Consider the following 20,361-nt stretch of genomic DNA (forward strand, 5'->3'; position numbering starts at 1 on the left):
TCTACAAGAATGAGCCATAACTTCGAGGAAGCTGAGAATTCGGGCAACATAAAAATCAATCATTCTTTATTATTCAGAAAATAAATTTCTGAAAGTTCCAGCCATAGAGAGATTTTAGTTTAGTTGAAGATACTTTTCAAGTATGACTTGACGCATATATGATGAAGAAACTGTAGGTATGTATAGTAGTAATATGAGCTATGTCTACCAACTAATGTTGATATTGAAAAATATACGGGTATGTTACCAGTTAAAAAGTTTCAAGAGTTTACATTTGATGTACTTATGGTATATGTACGGTTGTGTGGGGATTAGATGTGATTTTATGTGGTACATTGTTGGTTGTTGAGCCATATTATTGTTGGTGCTCGTGTGAGGGGCTTGTTCTGGATAGGTTATAATTTTTGAATAGTTCCAATTACAAGAGAGACTCATACGGAAATTTTAACAAATTGGAGAGTTAGCCAAATTTCAAGGCCTTAAGGAAGCTGAGATATTGGGAAATAGGTTTAATATCCATATGAAGTCGAAAATGATTAGGAATTATGGTTTATATGAATGGAGGATAACCCTATGCATAAGAACGACTTATAAAACATTCGACGATGAATGTTCTTAAGTGGGGGAGAATGTAACACCCCGAAAAATTTTGACGTGTTTAAAGGTTATGAAAAAGATCGATGTGTGCTAAATATGTCAATTCGCGCATGAACGAGGACTAATGATATAAATAATATAAATTGATAATGGTAATGTGTGTACAAAGTGTATTAATAATGGCTTATGGTCTAATAAGAGCCCTAAGACTAAGTCAAGTTGAAAACTATATGATGGACTAAAGTTTCAAATGAGTTGCACAAGGCCTAACTTCAAACGAGCACAACTCCCAATATATGATAATTTATATGGTGTACGACTTATCAAATTAAAGATCAATGAGTCTAGTTTTCAATGCTTCAAATCGTTTGTCATTTAGATATTCCTACAAGAAGTTATGATCCTTTTACTAAAACGTATAACAACATCCATGTAGCTATGCGAGTTGTGCGTAGCTACGCTGCCTTGGGCGTAGCTGATTTCAGCAAGGTAGTCAAATGAAGGGGAGCTGACAAGGAAGGGAGTGTAGCTATGTAGTGTGCATAGTAACGCATGCTATCAAAATTATAAAAGTAGCTATTTTGGGGAGAGAGAAAGAGATGGAATTTTGGAGAAGAGTTTGGGTTCTAGAGAGAAGGAGGAACTCTCACACTATGAATACACTTCAAGGTAAGTTTATTTAGTATAATAGTAATTATATAATATCATTTTATATAACACTAATATTATTATGGATCAAAATCCATATAAAATGAGTTGAATCTTCAAGAACACCAAAAAGAGAGAAAAATGAGATTCTTCAATCAAGAGGTAATTTCTTTACTTGGGATTCACATATATGATATATTGGAGTATGGGTAGCATGTTTGTGAAGTTTATTTGAAGTTATAATGGAGTATTATGTAAACTCTAAGAGTTGGTCTTGAAAATAATATTTTGAATGAAGAAGAAAGTGAATAGTAGCGGGTTGATATAAATGAAATTGTTTTGAGTTTTTAATGATGCCAATAGACTTGATAACCTAATTAGTGGACAAATTTGAGGGGAATCACCATTTGGCTAAGAAGTAACACTAGTTCACGAATTGGATGTTCTTGAACCTAGAGTTTTGTTGGAGAAAGTAATGAATAGTGACTTCGTGATGTTGAGTAAATAATATAGTATCACTAATGACTCCAAATGAGTATTTAATAATAAGAATAGAATTGAATAGCCTAGTTGGTGGAGTTGTTGGATAATTTGGAATGGTTGACGACTTGTTGCTGAATTGTGAAGCCTAAATAGATATTTATAAATATTTTCGTGTTTGTTTTGATATAGTTGGGATATCTAATGGTAGATATTGAATTGTTGGTGATATTTGAGCATTTTAATCAATTGGAGCGGTGTAGTATTATTTGGAGTTTGAAGGTTGAGATAAGTTGATTATGACTTACTCTTCTTGAGGGATTCTCTCTAAAAGCATGTTTTGAGTTAATACATGGTATTATTTATAAATGTGCATCCGTACTTGTGGGAAAAAGCGGGAAGGATGTCACCTTATGTTTTAACTTTGTTGATTTTGAAGTGTCGTGTGTTTTTATATAAAAATCTTATTTTCAAAACTTGTTTGCAATATGACACTCATGGAAAACGTTATAAGTTTTATTAAAACTTATGTGTTGATAAGAGTATAAACTATTTGAGTGCTAAAGATATGTTTTCATGAAAAAGTATGTGTTTTTAAGTTTGAACAATTGAGTAGAACTTGTTGTATCTTTAAAAGATTAATGTTAAATTGCTAAAGACATTAACATGAAAAAGGTTATTCATTTGATTTCGTTCAAATGGTTTGGATTGGGTATGAAAATAATGATTTGATAAAATAGATCCTTTGAGGCTATGAATCTATTTTTGATATTCAAATGTTTTGAGAGTTACTAGTGGAGAAGATCGAGATTTGTTCGAATATTAACTTTTTTACCATGAAACTATGTGTGCCGGTGTAGGGACGCATTCCAAGGCTAAGCCTAGGATTGTGGGATATAAAGTCCCCCATTGAGAGGAAAAATGATCATTACTTAAAGTAATAAGATTAAGTCGACTCGTACGGCACTATGGGAAGCCGCCCAGACAAGTAGGGTCAAATACTTATTGCTAGGTTAATTACCTAGTAATTTTTTATTATGTCTGTATCGGTATAGTACTCCCGGTGAAAGATAAAGAAGACTTTCTTATGTTTAGGCCTAAGGAGCCAAAAGTGATTTCGATGACTTAATGAAATTGAAATGGTTTTGTATGTTTTTTATTAAAAATTATGGATTTATGTAAATATTCTAAGAATTTATATCATGGTTTATACTTCACTTGTCTTTTCATTTGAAATGATAAAGAGCATGATTTATATAATTGTTTATCACTTTATATCAAATATTGGTTGCATAATTTCTTTTAAATCTTGTCCCAAGAGCTTGAGTTAGAGAGAGTCTATGACACTTATTGACTACTATAGTGGTGTACCTAGCCCTCAGGGGGCCCTCTTCAGGGTTACGCTTACTTTACATGTTTCAAGATGAGGGGTAGGATACATGGCATGCAGATATGGCTAGGATGACTCTCTTCCCAAAATATATAGTGAGGCACCGCTCCTATTTCGTGGTAGCTATCATGTTGACTTTTTTATTTTATGTTGGTCGGGCATTGGCCCAAATATTATGTTCTATTCTTGGTATAGAGGCTCTATAGATAGTTGTGATGAGTTGTAGTAACGGGATGGTACACGACACATATAAAAAGATATTTATTACATTTGATCTCATTATTATCATGAAAGGCGTCATATGTGATTTTAAATTGGAAAAATATTTCATCATTTAACTTGAAAATATATATATATGATTTTCAAAGAGCTTCCACGGTTAAATTGATTTTCATGCATATGATTTGGGTGCATCATATGGTTTGGTTCGCTCGGGTCGGGTAGTGTGTCGGGTGTCGGTCACGTGATTTTGGGTTGTGACACAAGTAACCCCCATAAATGGTACAACTCAGGCAATCAATTATGAGGTGATCTATGCATCACTACAAGTGACTTTCTTGCGAACTATGGCGTATGCTTTTAATATTAGAGAAGAGAGAAAACCTTTATAGAACTATTTGGAATCAGTAAATGTATAATAGTCAATCATGGTTGATCATGAGCAACTTTAATTTTGTGTTAAAATAGATGACATAATTGGTGGAAATCCAGTGAGTATGGCTTAAGTATTTGAATATTATGCGTGTCTGGAGAATTGTGGATTGATAGAATTATCCCTGCTGGGAAGTACATATACCTAGAGTGATAAACAAGGTGAGAATAAAAAATACTCAAAGATAGATTGTGTGTTTGTAAATAATGACTAGTTAGACCACATGCCTGCTTTTAGTACTAACTTCCTTCCTGAAGGAACTAGTGACCATTGTCCAGTAACGATAGCTCTTCTCAGTGCACCAAGAAGAGCCAGAAGAATATTTAAATATTGTAATGTCTGGTTTAACCATCCTCAATTCCTAGAAAGGGTGAAGACTGGATGGCAGCATGCGTAGAATGCTAGAGGTGGTGAGAAAGCTTAAAATGTTTAAGAAAAGTCTTCGGAGTCTTAATGGTCAGTATTTCAGGAGTATAATCACTGAGGCTGATGAAGATGGCAAGCAATGTCACATGCACAACAAGAATCTTAGTGACCTGGTTTTGTAACTGGAGGAGAAAATAAAGTGTCAAAAGTTTAGAAGATGATCATATCTAGTTGAAGTGTACATGAAGCAAAGAAGTAAAGCAACATGGATCGAGCTAGGGGATGATAATACCAGGTATATCTTTTTAGTACTCAAGCATAAGAAGCTGCAATAGGACATCATTCAATTGAAAGATAAGAATGACGTGCTGCAGATAGATCAGGAAGCTATTGCCAATATATTTGTTATTATTATCAGAAACTTTTGGCAAGGAAGGAAAGGGCCAGAGTTACAGTTAGTAGTAGTGTTCTGAAGAATGGTTATGTGTTGTCCAACAGATGGTCAGCTGCAGCTATTAAGACCCTACACTGCCAAAGAGATGAGAGATGCAATGTTTAGTATTGACAGGACCAGATAGTTATGGCAGTAGTTTTTTCAAGGATGCATGGAATATAGTAGGAGAGGAGGTCACAGAGGCAATTCTGGAGTTTTTTTATAATGGCAAACTCCTCAAATAGCTTAACTCAACAGTAATCACTCTGATACTTAAAGTTTCAGTCCCACATGATGCTAGCCAGTTTAGGCCTCTATATCTTATTGTAATGTGATTTACAAATATATTTCCGAAGTTATCTATCAAAGACTTGAGGGTGTTCTGCCACTTATAGTGGATAAGTGTCAGGCTTTAGAGTTGCATGATTTGGAGAAGTACTTGTAGTTTGTTTTGTTGAACATAGAGATAAAGTTGTACCCCACATGTAAATATATCACCAATATCGACATTTATGTGGATCCGATAGATATCATGCATATGCATAACCTATCAGTTTTTTAAGTTTCAGCTAATTCTGCAAGCCTTAATGCTAATTTCAGAAAGAATATTATAAAGGTAGAGAGTAGTTGTTACTGAGCTAGATAGAAATATTATTTAGAGTACTTTTTTTCATGTCGTAAATAAAGTATTTTTTTTTTCATTTCAACAAAATGATTTTTTTATGACGTAGAAAACGTACTTTCGTTCATGTTATAGATTTTTTTTTTTTTATTTCAACAAAAAAATACTTTCTTTTCACGTTGTAGAAAAAGTATTTTATTTTATTTCAATAAATGAGTACTTTCTTTTCATGTTGTAGAAAATATACTTTTGTTTTGTTTCAAAAAGAAAAAGAGTATTTCTTTTCAGTTATGAAACTCAAATTTAAACGTTACTCTTGTGCGAAAAAGTAAAGCAGCGCATTAGTTCCTTTGATTTTGTGTGAATTTTTATTAAAATAATAATTAAATATTTGAAAAAATAAAGCCGTAAAAATATTGGATATTTGGGGTGGAGGGGCACAAGACCCATGGGAATTTGGGTGGAGGGGGGTTGAGGAGAGTGACATAGAAAATTATTTTCCTAAAAAGTATTTTCGACTTTCTAACCTAAATATTTTTCGAAAAAAGTTTTCCATTCACCAATCAAACATGAGAAAATAAGTGAAAAAATTACTCATTTTCTAAGAAAATTTTCCTTCATACCAAACACACCCTTATAAGCTTTAAAGGGCAATTGGTATTCATGCGTCAATTTGGGCTGAAATCATGGGCTGATTTGAGCTAGTGAAAATAAATGAGTTTAGTTGGGTTGTGGCCAAACTTAGCCCATCATTAAAGTAGCTCATGCCCAACCCATTAAAACTTGGGCGGGTCAAATGGGTTTGGGCCACTTTTGCCACCCGTAGAACATATTAATGAAGGAACACAAATTCTATAGAACTGGATCATGAGATTTTTGTTGAGATCGAAATAATATAGTGCATGCGGAAGCTAACAATGAGAAGCTTGGTTGACGACAAATCAGAAAACAAAGAGATTATACTAAAAATGTGTAAAACTTTAATATGGTTTGGTCAATTAACCTACATAATAAACCTGGTATAAAAGAAAAAAAAACTATTGAGAAAAAAATCTTCTCCCCCCTCCTTTCCTAAACAAAACTCTTTAATGACTACATTGTGGATATTTGTTGTTGTTATTGTGAGAAGCGGAGATTCTCAATTTATAGATGTCCAAAACTTTTCCTCCAAATAAATGATAAGTTATGAAGGAGATTTATTCGTTTTAGGAGTCTTTTTCTCTTCATTCAAGAAAGAAAGTCCTAATAGGCTAAAAATTCAAGGCAAAACCCTTACAATTCTCCCCTTGGCCTGAATTTTCTGGTAAAATAAACTTGATCTGACTTCTTCACATAATACTTGCCATGGTTAAAAGTAGGCATGAGTTGAAAATTGGAGCCCATGCGTTAAAAGTATGCATGAGTTAAATAATTTTATTTTTAAAGATGCATCTGCAGGAATGCTGACAATATAATTGAAAGTTTTATCTCCACATGTAGTACTTGGGACATTTTTTTTTATAAGAAGTTCATTATATAATGCCCATACTATCATTCTCTTGATCTCTTGATATGCTAACCATACTATCATTCTCTGTTTTGGAAACATTACTGCGCTCCACACCAGGTCAACCTCCTTTAATCTAGTACGACCTCTCAACATAGCTAAATAACTCCAGTCACTGAATAATTATCTTTTAAAATAAGAGTGTATTTTCCATTATGGTACCGATTAATCATCAGTTCCTTCAAGGATTTCAATTTCTTCTAATACCGGATGCAATCATGTGGTGGTGTATGATCCTAAATGTCTTGAGTGTCTTTCATATAGACCTCATTGACCCATTTCACCTAAAGGGCATCTTTCTTTCCAGCCAATTGCCACAACAGTTTCCCCACTGAAGCTGTGTTCCATGTCCTGCAACTTTCGATGTTTAGGAACACAGACCTTATCCCATGAGACCAACGCTATTTTTATCCTCTCTTCAGAGCTTTCCCATTGGCAGTCTCTATATTTTCTGCCTACATCTTTCACCAAAACCGTTTAGTGCTTCCTCAATGAAGTCCCAACTTACCATGTCATAAGCTTTTCTCAATTGTATCTTCATTATGCATCTAGGTGATGTCTCCTGTTATAGTGCCTTAATAAGGCATGATATATGAGAACATTAGTGATATCCCCTCAATAAAGCCTGACACTTATCCACTATAAGTGGCAGAACACCCTGAACACCCTTAAGAGGGATCTTCATAGAAGAGCACAAAATCCTACACTGTCAGATAGAACCAGAAACTCTGGAGAAAAACAAAAATCAGTCCATTTACTTCAGTGTTCATCATTATGCAGGATTCCAACAATGTGAACTGCTGAAATGCAAAAAGTAAAGGATTTAGAGCACCACTATACAGACTTGTATCTTTCCGCAGAAACAATATCTACCTTAGCTTAGGGTATTACTGCTCATCTTTTCCAGAGTAGTAGTAGCGGAATACACCGGAGAAGTCCTTTGCCTCATGACCATTATTGCAGAGCTCTGTGAAGCTGCACAGAAATGGATTCCGATACTTAGAAAACATTTAGTCCAACAGACATGTTAATGACAAGAAGACATGTTATAATAACATGTTGTTTCTAGCAGAGGCGGAGCCAGAGTTTGAAACTTATGGGTTTGGGATTTTAGTCCTTTTAAGTTACCGGATGCTAAATTAATAATCTGTACACATTCAACAAATTCCTTAAGATAAATAGAGGGTTTGAACCAAAGCTATTGGGTTCGGCCGAATCCATAACCGAAGAGCTAGTTCTGCCCCTAGTTTCGAGAGAGCATTGTGATTTTAGTTCCTCGAGATGGCCTCTTTACAATTTTAATCCTCCACCCATTTAAATGTTAGCAAACCTTCTCCCTGATCCTTTCTCAGCTACAACTCTATGTTATTAACCAGCTCGCTTCATTTTGTATCCTAATGAATATTTGTCATATGGCATCTACATGGCCTATGGTGGACCAAGTTGTAACGTGCCTTAATTTATTTTAGTCCTTGCTTCTCCATGCAAGCAAAATTCTTTTGATACTCGAGAACAATTGAAGATAGTGGTGAAGTATTCAGAACTTCAAGGCCAAGAAACTATATACCATATTAAAAGATCCAAAAAAAAGGAAATGAGGCCATGATCAAGGACTAAAATTGAATAATCACATCGCTCGAGTCCACAGCCAAGATGTCTAACTGGAGAAAAGCAACATAGCGACAAGGTTTATTGACCAGATCTCATTGCAGAAAACAATTGTCAACTACAAAGAATGCAGCACATCAAAAGCAAATAATAACAGCTAAAACATAGAACTTTTTATAGAATTGTTTCAGCATTCAGTATTTGCTCGGATCTGCACAAGATTATGAAGTCTCTCTGACATGTAATATCAAGATACACAGTATTTTAATTAAGAAAATATAAGGTCTATTCTGTTAGAACTGTTAATTCGTGTAATTTCATTTAAACGTGCATTATTTAATGAGTTCAAAACAGCAAATAGTTCAAGAAGACGCTGCCAATGCCTAGTAAACTAGCATTGAGTGCTGCTATTGTAATTGAATATTAACCTCCAGATTCATGTACATGAAAAGAGATGCCACTGAGAACGTTGACAGAAGGCTAAATGCCTAAACCCCAGATTAATGCATTGAATGGACAGATAATAAGGTATGGCTAGTAGATCTTTTTTCATTTGTATATTAGTACGGCATGTAGATCCTATAACTAAAGTCACAGCATAGCTTCTATTTTCTAACTTCACAGGCATACAATTTGTCCAGTCTGCACCACATGAACCATCTTATGGACTCATTACCGAAGTAGGAAGGACTTACATCTTTTCTGCTTGTGATGTCAAAGGACACTTGAGTCTAATTTCTTTTGCTGATGCTGCAGCAAGGTTCAGATCTTTAGCCTGAATAGAAGAGGACGTCAACATCCATAACTGATAATGTAAACCCCAATTACTATAATACAAACTACGCTAATATTGACTTCCTAAAGACTTGTGATTTCAAGTGATTATGCAGCAAAAAAGAGCAGATGAAAATGAGTCGAAACAAAAAAAAAAAAAAAAAAAAAAAAAATCTCATAACAAAGTGAAACGGATCAATGTTTAACTGATGTTACCCTGTACACCTAATGAACTCAGATCTCTCTCTTTAGTGAACACAGGCGTTCAGATGCATAAAACACAGACATAAAAAGAATAGCAAAACATTTGCATACTCAAAATAAGACAGTGACTGAGCAAAAGTATCTCCAGCAATCAGACAGAAGTAAAACCCATCAGAGAACACTTAAAAGAAATGCATATTAATGTGGTGCGCTAATAAGTGAACCTCAACACTCATTTATAAATGTAGAACTGAACCTTCATGCTCTCCAATGTCTTAGCAGGTATATAACATGGTTGTACTACATCAAGACAGGATTGAACACATACCATCAACTTGGATGCAAAACCTCCAATATAATTCCTGGAAGAGGGCACCCCATCCATCACCCCAGGCACTGGATTGTATGTGTCACTGTCATTTGGATTCATACAAGCATAAAGTTAGTAATAAGCTACGCTTTGATTTTGTGTATGTTATCAGGGGACAGATTTAGATACTACGGACAAGGTTTAACTTGCATACTTTGCTTTCATGGAGTATCATTTAACTACATACCTTTTTTTTGTATGCAAAGTTTTACTTTTTGGCATGATTAAAAATTAACTTAGTTCATCGTGAACCTTGAAATAGGATAAGGTAAAGTTCTTGAGCGTGCAAGGCAAAAAGCTGAAATATAGTTTCACAAATGCAGGTTCTTTCACTAAAAGATAGATTGAGAGTGAAGAAAGAGGCTCCTAGCCTTTTCTCTTCAAAAGAAAAGCAGAGGAGAAAGGGGTGTACTTGATCATATTGGCTGAATAGGAGGAAAATACTAACCCGCACCCGGTGTGTACACCAAATAATATTAGTTTATTCATTGTTAAATATGGTTAAGTGATAAATTGAGGTGAGAATACATATTAATTAACTATGGTTACGTGATAAAATATATGTAAAAGACGTGTCATATTCATCAGTTGGTGTGAACACCGGGTGTGAGTAAGTTTTTTCCATGAATAGGATGGCCTATGAAGTCGCTGGACTTACCTAATAGGCTGCATTAAATAAGTTAGATTCCTGCAAGTGATAGAGTAAGATCTGTGTCTACAAATTGGATCTTTAGCCATGAGGCAGTGATCGGGAAGCAATCAATCACCTTATTGCATAGGTAAGTTTAACATTAAATCCTTTTTTAACCTATAGATATGTTGTAAGGCTAAACTTTTTGGGCTCATGACCATCATCTCAATGATAAAAGGCCAAGATCTCATCAGTAGTGAATTGAGGTACGTTTCACTGATGCTGTTGAACTTCTATGATCTAATCTCAGTGATAAAAGGCAAGAGTGTAATCCTAATCCCTTAAAATACATTCCTCGTGCCCAATTTCTGTTAAGCTTTATACATGGAGATATTTAAAGATTGGCTATGTATAGTCTGTTCATCTAAACATAAGCAGTCTTTCTGCTAGCTTAATATATTTTGGATAGAAGTAAAGTCAAAAATTGCGATCAACAATGGAAGTAGAAAAGGCTCTTGTTAAATTTGTTCTCTTGGGATTGGTGGGTAGGAAGCATGCTAAAAGTTTTTGCATTTGAAGCAAGTCACTTTGTCATTGGACAGATACGTTTTACTGGTCAAGTGCTGAAATCTTTTGAGAAACTTTCTTATTCTTCAGCATTTGGTTTTTCAAACTAAAATGAGCATAGGCACAAGTCACTTTTTGCGAGATGCATAGTATTATGTTACTGCGGCAAAATGCACATTCACTTAGTAAACATAAAGGACAAATATTTACTAAAGCAGACTTTATTACTAAGTGAATGTGCATTTTGCTGCAGATAATTTAATGAATGTCCTAATAAACATTATTGGAACATTGTGCGGAGGACAAATATTTACTAAAGCAGATTATTTTCATGCAAATAGGCCTTTTCTGTAGGACGTTGTCTTATTATGGATTATAATAGTTCACTTAGTACCAGGTTGCAGTGAGTACCTACTCCAACAGCGAGCACTTGAAGAATTAAATATTTTTGTTAGAGTGCTAGCTGCAATTCCCAAAGACTGACCAAGAGCAAAGGCTTCTGACACCCCAAGCATACTAATAGCCATCGCCAAATTGTTGCAGATCTTTGCAGTCTGAGAAAGAAAAAGAGTTAATGCAACGCTAGCTTTTTGTACATGGTTTTTCTATGCAGAAATGGATTCGAGGAATATTATCTTGCTACTTTAAATGGATATACACCCACATGAACAAGACACTGCTTGAAAACAATACAAAGTTAATGTTAATTTGGGACAGGAAGTAAAGTCTTAAAATCACCACAGTCCCAAGCCCAAACCACTTAGAAGCTTAATTGTGACAATATGATGACACTGTTTGCGCAAAATCGTCCATATGCTACTGAGTGTAAGTCATAGAAAGTAACTCCCTGCTACCTAATCTGATGCAGAAAAGCTGGACATATTAAACTGTTTTAATGATTCACATCGTATAGTTTTATCAGTTCCACTTACCTCAGTGTTTAATCAAGTCAAAGCTGGGAAAACAACATATAACATAAGGACCAAAAAAAGGAATTGGCTTTCAAAGTATATCAGCACTCAGCAGACATGTAGAATTCAAAGTGCAAAAGTTTGTAAAGGTTCAGGACATACTGCACCATTCCCCGATCCACCACAGTAAATAGAGTTTTTGCCCATTGAGAGAAACAAGGGTTTGGCAGCCGTGTAAGCCTCCTCTGTACCACCAACCTACATGCATATGTAGCTTATCAGCTCAAAGCAATGGGAATCTCACTTTAGAAGCCAGAAAGTCAAACAGAGATTTTTCTGTCTGGAATAACATTGTAATCTCCTCATAAATGATATCCATAAACACATGCATCATCCAGTCAGATTCTGATAAGGATAAACAAGGCCCCCCTTTCCCAATACCTCCAACCAAAACAAAAAAGAAATCCTGCATTTCATTAATCCAGCTTTTCATTGGAATGCCATATGTAACCACCTAAGTTTCTCGGACACGGGTGCGGGTGTCCGACACGGGTGCGGATCTAGAAGTCGGATCCTTCGAGATGTAAATTCTAAGATTTGGGGATACGGATCCTAGTACGGATACGGTTGCGGGGATCCGGCTAAAAATAATTTACAAAAATAAAAATAAAAAAATATCTCTAAATTGTGAGAAATTTTATGGAATACTTAGTATAGCCTATAAAATGTGAATTTCTTTTTTATTCTCAAGTTGTGTAGATAAGTAAATGATTGATTTCCTAGATAAGGCATGCTATTTTCTTCAAATTTACCCTAGTTTTGGTTCTGATTTCGGGAATCAAATTGTATCTCGTCTCGAATTTTTCCATCCGTCGTGGTCAAAATATCCAAAATTGTTTGACCAGATCCGGTACGGATCCCATACCCACACCCATACTAGTGTCATGTCGACACGGGTGCGGCAGCTAAACTGCCATGTCGGAGCAACTTAGGTAACCACATATAATGTGTGCTATGATTTGGATTTTCCACATCTAACATCTCTGAATAATTCAATGTCCAAACTACATATAACTGGGTCAACAGAAAGGCAAAAGGTGCATATACTCTCAATTGTATGTTATGAAATGTGAAATGAAGGGGAGCCTTGGCGTAACTGGTAAAGTTGCTGCCATGTGACCAGGAGGTCACGGGTTCAAGCCGTGGAAACAACCTCTTGCAGAAATGCAGGGTAAGGTTGCGTACAATAGACCCTTGTGGTCCGGCCCTTCCCCGGACCCCGCGCATAGCGGGAGCTTAGTGCACCGGACTGCCCTTTTTCCTGAGCCGAGGGTCTATTGGAAACAGCCTCTCTATCCTCACAAGGTAGGGGTAAGGTCTGCGTACACACTACCCTCCCCAAACCCCACGGTGTGGGATAATACTGGGTATGTTGTTGTTGAAATGTGAAATGAATTAATTCTTCTTGCAGTAATGTATTGGAGGTGGGATAATTATTTGAATGATAGTTTAGAAAAGAACTAAGGTACATTAAGTGTTTACTCCTTTCCACAAGGGCATAACCAACAACAACAACTACTACTACTACTAGTCCATGAATCTTAAGAGACCGCTGCTTATGAGCTTCTAAATCTGTTGAAGGCATTGAGACTTAACAGAGAAACAGTAAAACTTTGTCAATTATGATTGAATGTCTTATAATCAGTCACCTAAGACGTGTGTGGGTGTGAAATTACCACGAAACCAGTCACTTAAGAACCGCTTAGATTGTACAAATACCATGAAAGTAAGAGCCCCACTCTCTGCTGCAAGAACACCGCCAGATACTGGAGCATCCAACATAGCAGGAGTCTTCCAGCCATCTGCAAAGACAATGGTGAATTTGCTAAAAAACTGAAACGTCATTTGAATATAATCTTTACCCAAGATAGGAAAAAACAATAGTCATTCCACATGATGCAAGTAAGCTTTGTTTTTATGCCAAAACGGTAACAGGTTAACACAGGCTACGATCCTCTGAAAATCTTCCTCAGGTCAGATCGTATCGATCTTATATTGCAAGCAAGCTGAAAATGCATGTCATTATGAGAACTCCAATCTTTTGATGGACAAGTTAACAACTTGATCAACAGACTCTATATTCATAAGATTACATGAAACTCTCGTCATAGAAGAAACTGCTCATGCTGAAGAAACTTAATCCACAAATAAGATAAACTAGGCTCAAACATATTGGCACTAAAATCAGCACCAACTATGCATTAAGTTTCACTCAATATAATGCATGTGTTTGACTTTGTATTTCATCAAATAGAACCGAGTTACTGGAATATTATTGCACACAACGCGGACAGACAACCACGATGATATGACGAAGAGGGAGAAACTACCATGGGAACATTACCAGACATACCATCCAAATAAAACCACAGGGTCACATGCACATATGCTCCCCCATTTTCGTATAAAACTATTTTTGAACAACATGCTTTTGGGCCATTGGTTGAATAAGTTAGTAAGAGAAGACATTGTCACAGATATTGCATGAGAAAGGGATGTTCCGAAAATGAGAAAAGCGTATGTTTGCTTGTTTTATTGTCTCCCTGGATGTATTGTGGGTGGCAGATGCAAGCAGTTACTGATATGTCTTTAACATACAATAAATTAGTATGTTATGACCAAACATTTGGTAGTAAAAAAATATCAAATGCTCTATCAACACTAGGCATAAATCGTGAAGTTAATTTCATGTTGTTACTTAATGTACCTCTCTTGTGTATCAAAGAACAATTACACACATCTGCAGAGACCTTTCTTGATGTTTGAGGATCAATCGTAGAAGAATCAATAAATAGCCATGGTCTGAGTGGATTACCACCACTAAGCAAGCCATTTTGACCAGTATAAACATCCAGAACCTGTATGAATAATGAAATATTAATTCTTATGACAAATACTCTAACATGTCCAACTCATCATCAACAACAATGATGAGGCATTCAGGACGATCAATCAGCCTTAGAAATATAAGTGCTTGAAATAATAAGAGCTATATAAAATGGTATCCAAATCTCACATGGTTTGATGATGGTAACATTGTAATAACGACATCACTTGTCTCTGCAACTTTCAAAGGCGAGTCTTCCGTGAGAGCGCCTTTGTCCGAAAACATCTTCATAACATTATGATTGCTGACAAACACCAATTGAGGAACTCAAGCTCAAAGCAAACTTCATACAGATTGATTTGGATCTAACCAATCATTTTGAATCATCAACATATAGAGGTATTCCTATTTTCAACCACCCTTTTCTACTTTGTGCTTCACAAAAATCCAATATATAAGAGTGTCCTACTGTGTAGAGATTGCTTACTCTGAACGATATTACTTTAGATCCAATTAAGTATTGAAGTACATTGAATTGTGACATTACCAAGGCTTATAATCTAGTGGTACTTATAAGAGGTCTTCTCAAATTAACCGTGGGTTCAATTCTAACCGTTCCCCTTCCCCTTCCCTTTCTCAATCCCCGTTTAGTAATAGAAAAAAGAAAACTCAACTAGAATCATACAGAGTAAGCAGCCATTAAAGGTCAATTGTGATGGGGGAAAAAAAGTGATTGAAGTTGAAAGAATTACATGTCATGAACTGCAAGATTGTATCCAGCCTTAATCAAGTTATCGGCCATTCTTGATCCCATGTTTCCAAGTCCTATAAATCCAATTCTCTGTAGAAGATCCAGATAATAATAATATTATTAGCAAACCTGAAACAGAGCTGCATAGGAAAATATCGCAAGTAAAATTCATAAAATACAAGGAAATTTACAGTTACATATCTGGGATAAGATAACTAGTTCATACTAGGAACATATTCAAAAACACAGTGATCACTTGACGAGTGAGGCTTGCTCAGTTGGTAAAAGTACCAACACCCACTACCATTAGGTCCTGGGTTCGAGTCAGGCCGGAGGGAAGTGTGGAAACACTATACATCCTTCTAAATTGGGAGGGGTTTTAAAAAGAAAAAAAAACACAGTGATTACTTTCAGTTAAGGTTAAGAGATAAAGAAAATTGAAAATCACTAACCAATTTTACAGAAAAGAACCATAGTCCAAAATCTTCAAACGATCCTATTAAACTAATATAGTTCAAAAAGTCATTTCTAGTTCCACATCAACTAATTTAAGTAAAACAGAAACTACCCAGTTCAACTATTGTCAAAGGGAGGTCAAGTGTAATTTCTTGGAGCTAAAAAGTGGAAAATATAGCAAAATAGTAACTCGGGAAAAAAAAACTTACTCCAAAAAGAGATGTGTCATTCAGTGAAGAGTAGCTGCGAAATGGAGAAAAGTGTGAAGCTGAACAAACCAATAACTTGGGCCTCCATTTGTGGAGACCCAAAAGTGATCTTAGCCTGAAAGTTGCCATAGCTGCAAATTCCTGAAGAAAAGAGATGAGAAATAAGGTGGCCCCATTGCCTAAATATGTCTTCTACTTCTTGAAATGACATTCTGTACTCTGCTGATTTTGTCCGACCTGGAATCCCAATCCAATGTTGTATTATATACTAGGAGAATTAAACTTATATATACATCTATAAAAAGAAATAGTAAACTATTGTTATGAAAATAATTATATTGTGGATGTCCATTTATTACTCCGCTATAGATAATCTTGCTGAAGAAGATTATCCATTTAGTACTCTGTTGAAGTTTATCTACAAGCAGCTGATGCAGGCAGGTTGCAAGCAGCTCAATGAAATGATTTGCAGCAGCTTCTTATTAAACAGGCAGGTTGCAAGCAGCTCATGCAGACAGCTTACAAGCAGCTAAAGAAAAGCCTTGCAGCTGCTTCCTGAAAAGCCTCGCAGCTGCTTCCTTTCTTCTATAAATAGAGGAGTCATCAGTTCATTATATACATGAATTTGAAGTTGAATAATATATCAGTTTCTCTCTATACTTGTCTTTACTTTACAGTCTTTATTTTATAACACGTTATCAGCACGAGACTCTGCCATCTCAAGAAAATACTTTGAAAGTATCAGAGGTACGAACTTTCTTTTTCTAAATAATGTCAAATCTTTCTAAACTTGAGTTTGTAGCCCTGGATATATCGGGCAAAAGCTACATGTCTTGGGTGCTTGATACCGAAATTCATCTTGATGCGATGAGTCTGGCAGACACTATCAAAGATAAAAATCAGACATCAAACCAAGACCGTGCCAAAGCAATGATATTCCTACGCCATCACCTTGATGAGGGCCTGAAAATGGAATATCTTACTGTTAAAGATCCAGTCATACTGTGGAGTAATTTGAAAGATAGATATGACCACCTGAAGATGGTCGTTCTTCCACAGGCATGTTATGATTGGACTCATCTAAGGCTACAAGATTTTAAATCTATCAGTGAGTATAATTCTGCTATGTTCAGAATTTTTTCCCAATTGAAACTATGTGGTGATAATATTACTGATCATGATATGTTGGAGAAAACTTTCACCACTTTTCATGCCTCGAATATGCTCCTGCAGCAGCAATATCGAGAGATGGGATTCAAAAAGTATTCTGAACTTATCTCACATCTTCTTGTAGCCGAGCAACATAATGGGCTATTAATGAAAAACCATGAAAGCCGACCTACTGGTGCTTGTCCATTCCCTGAAGTGAATGAGACGAACTTCCACCAAGCTAAACGTGGAAGACGACGTGGCCCCAGTCGTGGTCATGACCGTGGTCAGGGAGGAAACTCTAATCGTGGTAATAATAATGCACCAAAGAATCCTCCTCACCACCAGCAGTGGAAAGGGAAGGAATAAAAGCATGAAGCGGTGCAAGAAGTAAAGCCAGAAAATACATGCTATAGATGTGGAGGAAAAGGGCACTGATCACGTACATGTCATACGCCAAAGCACCTGGTTGAGCTGTATCAAGCCTCCCTGAAGAAGACAGAGAAAAATGCTGAAGAAAATTTTATTTTTGAAGATAATTTAGACTTCATGCATTTGGATTTAGCTGATTATTTTGCACTCCCAGAAGGAGAAACAAGTCATGTGATCGGTAGTGAATCTGTAGAAATGTAAATATTTTAATTTTTGTTGTTTGTAGTAGATAGTATGGTTATAATTGTTGTACATAAATAAAGTTATTCTTTGATAATAATGTTTACTATCATATTTATTTTGTTTATGTCATTTTGAAGAATATGGATAATCCTCAAATTATGTTTGGATCAAAGACCAATCATGAAGATATTTGTGTAATTGATAGTGGAACAACTCATGCCATATTCAAAGATCAGAAATACTTTTCTTATTTGCATAAGGAAAAAGCAAATGTTTCTACAATTTCTGGTAATATAAGTTTGATTGAAGGCTCCGGAAGAGCTATTGTATTTCTGTCTAAGGGAACAAAACTTATTATAGACAATGTATTATTTCTCCTCCAAGTCCCGAAGAAACTTGTTGAGTTTTATAGATATCCGTCGAAATGGGTATCATGTTGAGACAATAGATGAAATGAACGTGGAATATCTTTGTATTACAAAGAATATTTCTGGCCAGAAATGCATTGTAGAAAAGTTACCAACTTTATCTTTTGGCTTATATTATTCAAAGATTAGTACAGTTGAAGCACACTCTATCGTAAACCAGAAGTTTACTGATTCAAATACTTTTGTGTTTTGGCATGGCCGTTTGGGCCATCCTGGATCAATAATGATGAGACGAATTACTGAAAATTCGAGTGGGCATCCATTAAAGAACCTGAAGATTCTTACAAATGATGAATTTTCTTGTGATGCTTGTTATCAAGGCAAAATGATCACTAGACCATCACCAATGAAGGTTGGCATTGAGTCTCCTACCTTTTTAGAACGTATACATGGGGATATATGTGGACCTATTCACCCACCAAGTGGGCTGTTTAGATATTTTATGGTCTTAATAGATGCATCTTCAAGATGGTCTCATGTTTGCCTACTATCATCTCGCAACCTGGCGTTTGCAAAGTTATTAGCCCAAATAATTCGATTAAGGGCACAATTCCCAAATTATCCTATAAAGGCTATTCGCCTTGATAATGCTAGAGAATTCTCATCTCAAGCTTTTGATAATTACTGTCTATCAGTTGGAATAAAAGTTGAACTTCCTGTAGCTTATGTTCATACTCAAAATGGCCTTGCAGAGTCATTTATTAAACGGCTGCAATTGATAGCAAGACCACTACTTATGAAAACAAAATTGTCCACTACTGTTTGGGGCCATGCTATCTTGCACGCAGCATCACTTATCCGTCTCAGACCAACACATTATAATAAATATTCTCCGTCACAATTAGTTTTTGGTCATGAACCAAATATTGCCCATCTACGAATTTTTGGATGTGCTGTATATATGCCAGTAGCACCACCACAGCGCAGTAAGATGGGCTCCCAAAGAAGGTTAGGAATATATATTGGGTTTGAATCACCCTCTATTATTCGCGATCTTGAACCATTGACGGGAGATTTATTTACTGCTCGATTTGCAGATTGTCGATTTGATGAAACAAATTTCCCACAATTAGGGGGAGAGAAAAAGGAAATCAAAAGAGAAATTGTGTGGAAAGTTTCATCATTATCTCACTTTGATCCACGTACCCCTATATGTAATCAGGAGGTCCAGAAGATCATCCATTTACAGAATATAGCAAATCAAATGCCAGACGCATTTACTGATTTGAAAAGGATAACTAAGTCATATATCCCTGCAGAGAATGTGCCTATCCGAATTGATGTCCCAGCAGGACCATCTATTAGCATGAGAGCTAGTGAACCTAAAGCACGCGTGAAGCGTGGTAGGCCTATGGGTTCTAAGGATCGAAATCCTAGAAAAAGAAAATCGACAAATGATATTATGAAGGGATCTCCTGAAGAGACCCAAGATCTGATTAGTTATGAGATTCCTGAAGAAATCAATAAACCCGAGGCTCAAGTGAGCGAGGAACTTTTAATAAGTTCTACTGGTGATGGGATTAATTTAAATTGATCTGAAATAGTGGTGGATAATATTTTTGCATATAATGTTGTACTTAACATTAAGCAAGATAGTGAGGATTTTGAACCCCGGTCTGTCGAAGAATGTCAACAAAGATCTGATTGGCCAAAATGGCAAGGGACAATTCAATCAGAATTGAACGCACTTGCTAAAAGAGAGGTCTTTGGACCAGTAGTCCAAACACCTGCTAGTATAAAACCAGTTGGTCATAAATGGTTTTTTGTGCAAAAAAAGAATGATAAAAATGAAGTTGAAAGATACAAGGCCCGCCTTGTTGCACAAGGATTCTCACAACGACCCGGAGTCGATTATGAAGAAACATATTCACCAGTTATGGATGCCATAACATTTCGATATCTCATCAGTTTAGCCTTACGTGAAAGGCTTGAAATACATTTAATGGATGTGGTTACAGCTTATCTGTACGGGTCACTTGATAATGAAATTTACATGAAAATCCCTGAAGGATTTAAAATGCCTGAAGCATATTCAAAATCTCAGAAAATGTACTCAATCAGATTACA

At 35.9% G+C, this 20,361-nt stretch overlaps 1 protein-coding gene across 3 annotated transcripts; it reads right to left on the reverse strand.

Moving 5' to 3' along the window:
- Positions 1-6,131: 6,131 nt before the first annotated feature.
- LOC107813802 (putative 3-hydroxyisobutyrate dehydrogenase, mitochondrial) lies at positions 6,132-16,341 on the reverse strand. 3 transcript variants are annotated; one of them, XM_075234185.1, is made up of 11 exons: positions 16,103-16,341; positions 15,439-15,527; positions 14,876-14,990; positions 14,567-14,717; positions 13,579-13,661; positions 11,962-12,057; positions 11,300-11,442; positions 9,649-9,733; positions 9,038-9,117; positions 7,608-7,709; positions 6,132-7,531 (listed from the first exon to the last, which is right to left on the reverse strand). In XM_075234185.1, the coding sequence occupies exons 1-10, from the start codon at positions 16,229-16,231 to the stop codon at positions 7,622-7,624; spliced, it is 1,059 nt and encodes a 352-aa protein (XP_075090286.1). In that variant the 5' UTR covers positions 16,232-16,341; the 3' UTR covers positions 6,132-7,531; positions 7,608-7,621. The 3 variants fall into 3 exon arrangements, with proteins under 3 accessions (XP_075090286.1, XP_075090285.1, XP_075090287.1); XM_075234184.1 differs by having other exon boundaries at positions 6,132-7,534; positions 16,103-16,340; XM_075234186.1 differs by having other exon boundaries at positions 6,132-7,534; positions 15,439-15,577; positions 16,103-16,242.
- Between the last annotated feature and the right edge of the window lie 4,020 nt (positions 16,342-20,361).

The sequence above is a fragment of the Nicotiana tabacum genome, chromosome 17 (assembly GCF_000715075.1).
Source record: "Nicotiana tabacum cultivar K326 chromosome 17, ASM71507v2, whole genome shotgun sequence".
In the NCBI taxonomy this organism is placed as follows: Eukaryota; Viridiplantae; Streptophyta; class Magnoliopsida; order Solanales; family Solanaceae; genus Nicotiana; species Nicotiana tabacum.